This window comes from Gavialis gangeticus, unplaced genomic scaffold (assembly GCF_001723915.1).
Source record: "Gavialis gangeticus isolate Ggan-Ray unplaced genomic scaffold, GavGan_comp1, whole genome shotgun sequence".
Classification (NCBI taxonomy): domain Eukaryota; kingdom Metazoa; phylum Chordata; order Crocodylia; family Gavialidae; genus Gavialis; species Gavialis gangeticus.
Window position 1 is genome coordinate 11,016,016 of NW_017728997.1, and position 8,284 is coordinate 11,024,299.

The 8,284-nt window shown below is 43.1% G+C and overlaps 1 protein-coding gene across 8 annotated transcripts in view; it reads left to right on the top strand.

Annotated features, from left to right (window-relative positions):
* The window catches only part of FOXP1 (forkhead box P1), a 540,709-nt gene that overhangs the window by 327,896 nt on the left and 204,529 nt on the right, over window positions 1-8,284 (top strand). For all 8 annotated transcript variants that reach the window (XM_019504753.1, XM_019504749.1, XM_019504755.1 and 5 more), the window contains one exon: window positions 3,950-4,134. In XM_019504753.1, the coding sequence (XP_019360298.1) occupies window positions 3,961-4,134 (174 nt within the window). In that variant the 5' untranslated portion in view covers window positions 3,950-3,960. The remainder of the gene's footprint in view (window positions 1-3,949; window positions 4,135-8,284) is intronic.

Consider the following 8,284-nt stretch of genomic DNA (forward strand, 5'->3'; position numbering starts at 1 on the left):
GATCCTTTTCTGCCTCTGCACTGATGAGAAGGGAGTTCCCCAGCCTGTAGGTGTGATGCTGGCTCTTCCTTCCCAGGTGCAGCACCTTGCACTTGTCTGTGTTGAATCCTATCCTGTTCTCATCCGCCCACCCCTGTAACCTGTCTAGTCTCAGCTAGTCCAAATGGATATCAAGTCCCATTTGCTTCCAGTAAGGATTGGTGCCAAGTCCAAATGAAGAAGGAAAGGGTTAGTGTGAAGTAGGTAGGTTAGGTGTTCCTCTTGAGTTCATTTCTCTCTGGTGAAAGATGTACCTTTGTCACTGCACTACGTAGGGATTGCATACTCCTCCTTGAGCTAGTTTGTGAGTCCTCAGTGTTCTCCGTGGTCCAGGAGCTGCCAGAGGTCTGTTTGAGTTGCAGTGGAGATATGCCCTTAGGCTTGACATGTTGCGTGTGTTCAAGTCAAAGGGTTATTTAAACCCCACTCTGCCTCCCTGGCTCACTCAGGCTCCACGTCCATGTAAAAAGCAAAAGACATAAAACTTAGTCCATGTCAGGACTGGATCGGTTTAAAAACACAATGCATTCTCTGGCTGCATCAGGGCAGTCTTTTAATTAGTTTAGATCTTGGGAGTTTTATAAGGGAGCTGACTATACCGAGCCCTCTAGCCCTTTTGCCTCTTCGCATAATTTGAAGATTCCACAAAACAGACGGAAACAAGTTTCCAGAGCCCAGCCAAAATGTATTTAAATGTAAGCAGAGCATTTGAATCTACTCTACCACCTTCCATAAGTGTGGACAGCATTCAGCGTGAATAGATCCCTTAGTGATTGCAGCAAAGTCCTCCTAATGAGTGGTTTCCCCCACACTGATTGAGAATCAAAAAACTGGTGCCCGCATTGCAGCATGCTTGTGACAAAGTCCTCATTAGTCCGTTGCTCCTCAGTTATGACATCTTGATTATCAGCTGCATGGATCATCACTATGAATTTACCAAATTGGGCGAGGGGTCTGGCATGTCTGTTTGGCTGAACAGTAATCAGGGTTAGAGGCTGCACATCACGAAGTGCTGACTGGTAGGCTACCCTTGAAATGCCGGTGAAAGCGAGGGGCTGTTTATTCTGAGCAGTTAAGCCAAGAATAGAGACCCTGGCAGGGAAGACTCTGTCTCTGGTAGGCATTGTACATTGGGTAGCTCAGGGCTTAAAATAACTCCTGCACATTTCCTGGGGCAAGTGTTTTCCCGTAGTATTTTTCTGTTAGAAATACATTGCTTTCTCACTCCTTCTCCAGTTGATCTTTTCCCACCTGTGCTGGAAGGGGAAATTTTTCTTCCTGTTTCTGAATTGGTAGAGCCACTAAATTCAAACAGGCCCACTTTTAAATATGGGCCTTTCCTTTCCAGTGAAGGGCAATTAAAAACCAAAGCTCTGCTTTGCTGGACTGCCCCTGTCAACTTGGGGATTGCCCACCTGGAAAAGTTACAGGCGGTAAGCTACAGTAGGAATTTACAGTAGGAACTACTCTGCACTAACTCCCTGCGTGGATGGTTTTAGTGTGCACGAAAGGTAAGGCAGCTGGCTTCACTTCCACAACAGAGCACAGTCGGCTACCTGTTGCAAATACAGTGAGTTGCATTTGGAGGGCTGGTTCCTTTTCCACCTATCAAGCATCACTCAAGTCCCTGAAAAAACATGAATGCTGCCACCAGTACTTCTGTAACATACGGTCACCTTAGCCTTAACGCTGTGACATAAACAAGAATGAGCCGGAGGGTGACCCCCTTGCCTTTTGTAGTAGTCGTTTTCCAGGAACTTGAGCAGGATGGAACAAGATTGCATTTAGGCACCTTGGAGTATCTACGTGGGCTAAGTGCAGACGGTCAAAACGCCCCAGGCTCAGTTGATTCAATCTTTGCAGGTTAGTCTAAGCTGCATGAACTGAACTGATAAGTAAGTGAACAGACATTCACTTTTATTCCAGAAGTGCAACCACAAGCCTCCAGCGACTCAGGCCTGAAGCCGGGGAGTGCTAGAGCACGCCTCTCTGCTGGGCTGTAGAGCAGACAGCCTGGGCCAAGGCTAGCCTGCCCACCCTGCAAGGTCAGGGGGACTTGTGGGGGAGGTGCAAAGCATCCTGGGATGCTGGGGGACTGCGAGTTAACTTGAAGGACAGAAATTCAATACACTGATTTACCTTAAATCAGTTAAGTCTGATACTACCTCCACCCAGGTTTATCTTAAACCAGTTTTGGCCATTTTGAAAAGTGGGTTATGTGCGCTGAACTTCTGTTGTGTTACAGATTTGAACTGGTTTCTGAGCGCTTATGTGCAACTTCTGTCCCAAGCCGTAGAGGCTTCATGTAGGACTAGCTAGTGCACTGGTAAGTCCCACCCTCACATACTGGGCATGCACTTCTTCGGCAAGCCCGTGTGGTCGGAGCTGGACAAGCTTTCCCCACTGATTCCTTTTGGAAACCTTTACTGAGAGAAGTGGAGCAAATGTCTCACCTTCCCACCCCTGCTTGAGGCATGCCTGAACAACACAGTCCCTCCAGCTGATCGTGCCCCACGCTGGAGTGCTGCTCTCGAGCATTTACCGTGGTGACAGTAGCAGATGTCACTGTGGACAAGTGATTTGGGTCGTTTGGATAAGAGGGTGGGGGAACCTGAAGGAAGGAAGGATGAATCAAGAGAGACAGAACATCACTGATGACATTTTAATTCTGTGGAGCTGGTGGTAGCTGATTGGAATACTTTCTAATACAGCTCATTAAATTACACAAAAAGAGAATTAACAGTAGTTTCACAGGTAAAATATGGCAACATCATTGCTATTTTTGGAGTCTTATTAACACCCATTCTTGCTGTCACCAGTTTATTCGCAGACACATTCAGGAATCCCCCAAATTTGATGAATGCGAGCATAAATACTCATTTGTTCAGTTGTCTTTGTCTTTATTCTCAAAGAACATCATTTGTTAGTTATTTATTTTCCTATTTAAAAAAAACACAACACATTTAGCATCCATTCAGAGAGGGGAAACAAAACCATATTCTTTAGGTGGCCACTTGTCAACCATGAAAACATGTTGCAAAAGATCAAAATGAATGGGTAGTTAGCGAAGAGCTCATGGACTGCAACTACGTTCATGCGAATTACTCCACAATTATCTCTGAGTCATGAAAGCATGCGTACATGGATCCTGGCTCCCGGGCACGTTGGACGAATATTTCAGGAAGCCAAAATTAGTGCGATACACGGCTCGTTGGAAATGATGCCGCTAATTGCGTCGGTAAAGCGGTATTGCCTGGGTGCTAGAGAGAGATTGCATAGAGCCGGTGTAGTAAGTACCAGATATTGCGAGCAGCCGACTGAATCTTAGAAGAAGAAAACTTGTTTCAGTGACAATTGATGGTGCTCAGGACCTCACAGATTCAGCCTAAATTGCCTCCATATACTGCACAATAATAAAAATTACTGATTTGACAGGATCACAGTATACGAATGAAAACCGAAATGCTGACTGCGTCGCTTCACCTTTCCCTGCCCACTTGCTGTATATCAAGTTTTTGATGCTGTCCATAATCCATTGCATAGAATGACTCATGGGTTTTGCAGCAAAGCATCCAGATGTAACGAGAGAAATTTAATTATGGATTCTGTGTATTCGTTTGAAAACATTTTTTTTCCCCTCTAAGGGAAAAACGTTGAGCAAATAGCACTATATTTAGAAACAGAACTTAACTGACTAAAATTTTAGCCGTACCAACAGATAAACAAACATAAACTGGTAGCACGAACCATTAATGAAAGATAAATCGTTTGAAGGGAAATGACAGATGTTTACAGGTTTGGCAGGATTTAAAGCAGGGCATGTCTCCTTATATACAGCAACTGTTTTAACAGCTGCTTTTTTTTTTTTCCCGCCCCCCCCCCCCCTTTGCCCTCCCCTAAATTATTTCAGGTTTTTGAGTCATGATGCAAGAATCTGGGACTGAGACAAAAAGTAACGGTTCAAGCATTCAGAATGGAGCAAGCAGTGGCAACCATTTAATAGAGTGCAGCTTACGGGAAGTGAGATCAAACGGCGAGACACCTTCAGTTGAGATTGGGGCGGCCGATTTAGCACATCTTCAGCAACAGCAGCAGGTACTGTAAGATCTATTGCACCTTCCCCACTGAAAGAAAAATAAAGCATTTAACCCGTAAAACCCTTGGTATTTGCCAGTCAGATAACTGCTTGGGAGGACCTGTGCATGGTATTTTGTACCCTGCAGCCTTTAGCCAAATTCAGCCCGAATGCAAGGGGAAATGTATGCTTCGTTCTGGCGCTCTTTTTTCATGCACTCGCTGGAAAGATCCAAGGATCGTAGCCTGCTCCTATTGTCTGAATGTGTTGAGCCTGGTGGCTCTGATTGGGCGAACCACTATATACAAATAAGTACTTTCCAGAATATGTCACTGGTTGGAAAATTCACTAATGCTGGGTTTTGTTTTTGCAACAAATTTTAATATAACCTAGCAACCTCTCTCAACAGAATGTTTTCTATTAGCAAAAAAAAGTTTGTTGAGGTATCTACAGCTGCAAGGCTGAAAAAAAAAAAAAATAGTTATCATATATCGGTGCTATTTTTACTGTAGAAGAATCGGGGACGGGACTGTGGATTTTTGCAGCCCTTAGTATTACATTTTTTAGATAGAAGCAACTATGTTTATTAGCACGACTAACCAGGCTGTGTGTGTTGTGTATCATCCCCCCCCCCCCGATAACATTTGGAAAGTCAGAGGAGATTGTAGAACAAACTATTGCCATGTATTGCTGCCGGGGGTTGGAACAAAAGATGCACCAGAGCAATCACGAATGTGTTTATGCCCAGCCCTCACTTTCTGTAGTGCAGCATACGTTCTTGAAACCTTTCAAGTAAGCTACTGGCAGCTGTGCAACGCTCTTAAGTGCCCTGCGATCTGTTCAGCAGGTTTTTTTTGCTGCAAAGAAAAACCTGCCGTTGAAAAGCTAGCAACCGGAAGGATTGAAAAAGAGCAAGCGGCCAATTTTGCCAGATGCGGGACGGAAAGCTTCCATAACTAAACAACCCTGAGAAATGTATGAAACTAACTGCAATAGACTTTGGTTGTTTCAATCGTTTTCCTCCTACAGGTTTTTACTTGAAGTGAGAATACCATCAGTGAGAAAATCACAGCCATGCTGAATTCATTACTGCAGTAGTCACACAAAACCACGGATAAAATTTCAATAACTGCAGGCCACAGTTGAGTAAACAGTTGCACTGAAACTTAATTCCTGTTGACTTTTCCCTCATTCTTCGCCAGGGGCACATTCTGATTCGTAGTGCAAAGACAACAGGGGTTACAGCTTTGATTAATGTAGGACAGTAGAATAAAATTAGAACAGTAAAATATGTTCAACACAAAGGTCTTCTCTTTAAAAGGCTTCATATCAAAATGAGTTAATTACGCTGTGTTTTCATACGAGCAGGCTGGAATTTTCCAGTCCTGTTCCCTCCCTCCCCTGTGCATGTACTGGCCTACGCACACAAAAGAGCCCCGTCAAAATATGGCATTTTGTCAACCATAAATATAGAACTTGGGAGTTTATTCTGCCTCGCCAAATATTAACCTGCCTGAGGCTGCCATCTTTTGCCGATGTCAGCACTTCCCCAGCATCATTCGGAGGGTCACTTTGGAGTGAGGTAACACCTTAATCTTGTGTGTAATGTGTTGTGTCATTCAACAGCTACCCGTCTGGGCAGTTAAGGAGAGCCAGCCGTGCATTGCAAAGGGAGGCCCGTGTGGTCTTCCAGACCCATCCCTGTAAGGTGCCGACAACGGCTGGGTAGGCTCCTTCCATTTGGCTGTCACTGCCGCAACCGAGACACTGAAACCGAGCAGAGAAAGTCACGTTTTCGGGCAGCTTCACTGAATTCAGCGGATTGTAATTTGTGCCTGGTCTTATCCATTGCCCGTGTCTCCTTTGTCAGCAGAGTAATTGCTTTGAATTAACATGTTTTCTTCCAGGGTTGTAAGCGCCTGGAGGTTTGTGCTCCTTGTTTGAAATGTGCCGTTAATTTGTTTGGATGAGTAACTTTTCTACGGAGTTTTCTTTTCTAAAAAGGAAGTTGCTCACAAAGTTTACAATACTTTCCTGGGAAAAGCAGCGCAACATCCAAGGGACAATCAGAACTGACATCATAAAGCCTCAGTCTTTGTGTTTTGGAAATATTTTTCAATGCCGAAAGAAAAATGTTGTTTTCAGACAGCTAATGCAAGCATTTACAGATACGCATACAACATGGAACATAATGTTTAGATGTTTCTCCATATACAACATATGCTCTCGGGTCACTTAACAGAATGCATACTAGAAAACACTTCTTCAATACAAATGAATGGCTGTTGAAATAAAACAGCTAATTCTTATGAGCATATCGGTCTTAGCTTTTCCTTGCGTTACCTGGCACTTGTATCATTTGGGAAAAAGGAATCAGCAGCGGGTCGTTTGAGCTTTGCTGCTCAATGGGTAAGCTGGTTAGTTCCCCTGTTCCCGTGATGTATAATGGTAGAGCAGAGAACGATGCTGTCATATAACGTTATGGACAATTAATTTGAGTTTGGAATTTAGAATTTGAAGACCGATTTTGCAAAAATTGTTCCATAATTACACAACACAAGCATGTCCTTTGGTTTTTTTGGAGGTGTGAGGGGATAGGAGGAAGGCTGTGATGTTCCAGGAATTATGCGGGAAGTGAGGATTTTTGTGGGTGATTATCTTTTATTGGACCAACCGCTCGGTTGGGATAAGGGACCCCAGGACGATTGCCTTGCATTCAAAAGCTCGTCTAACTATCCCAACCGCGCAGTTAATCCAATAGAAGAGATCACCCACAAAAATCCTTACTCTCACATAAACAGCAAATGTAAATTATTGTGAAATCTGCGCATCCTTGTTGCCACACACTCGAGTGTTGCTTCTCCACATGTCAATACAAAGGTAAAAATATGAATGGGCAGAATATAAAGCTGCATTCCAGCATATCACAGCAGGGCCTGAAATATTGCATCGCTGGTGGTCGAAATACAAGCGTCTCTGCATCACAGAGGACTTCACTTTGATACCCTGACTTCAAGCACAGCCTCCCGAGTATTAAAAAAATGTCCCTATCTTTTGTCTAATTCCAAGTCCTTTTGAACTTTTAGGAGGTAAGGCTTTAATAGTAAATTGTTGACAGAGTAGCTGCAGAGATTGCAAAGAGTTTATTTTGCAAAACTGGCAGGCTCCTATCAATGTTCTCTGAAGGAAAGAAACACACATTGCTGTTTTGCAATTGCTCGCATTTATTGACAACCAGTGCTGAACAGGCAGAATTGGAATGTTTGTATAATGTAAACCTATAGCTCGCCTGATGGAGTGTAGTGTACTTTTAGGTAGTGAATAGATTACTTGATAAAAAGGGTTACAAGGTGACTGCTTTTATGACAAAGTAGAATAGCAATAAAAATGCAAGTGGTACATAGCGAAACAAGAAAGAAGTTAACATAGAGCCCTGTACTTTCTGCAAGAAAGTTTCTGTTCATCACTTTGCCTTTGAACTGAACCAGCCCGGAATGATGAAGCGTCACTTTTAGCTATCTGAAGAGTTTAATTAAATTACTTGTTGGACTTGTGTCCACAAAAATAAGGCAAGGAGGCCTTCCTCCCCGCCCCCGAACAGAATTTGATGCTGATCTATCCTATTTTCTGTGTCCCATTTCCTACATTTACATCTTTACTCCACCCGAAGACAAACACCCAATATATTGGCATATAAAATCCTATTCATACGTATGAGTGACCAAGCATTGTGTACCTCATATATGAGACACGTTAGGCCAAATTTCGGATGTCTTTTGTGTGCAGTCAGTAGTGTTTTTGCTACATGAGTGTGTCATTGATTTCTGCGAAACAGTCTGTGTTATCAGTGTGAGAAAATCACATCTTGGCCCTTGGTAGTAGATTCGATCAATGGGTGCTGAGAGGTAAAGATTGAAGAAGGCTAAAGATACCTGGTTTCACCAAAATTCTCCACGGCAAACAAAGGAGGAAAATATGAGATAAATAGGTTATTCACTGTATTATTCAGAGATTGCTTCACTTGGCTAAATTGAGGGTTTCAAAAGGTTTATTGGAGCATAAATCATTCAATACATATCATAATACAAATGAGAATAATGCCGTCAAATATTTGTAACCACACTCACTTGCTATTAGTTTCATCTTAAAAAAAAAAAAAAAAACCAAACC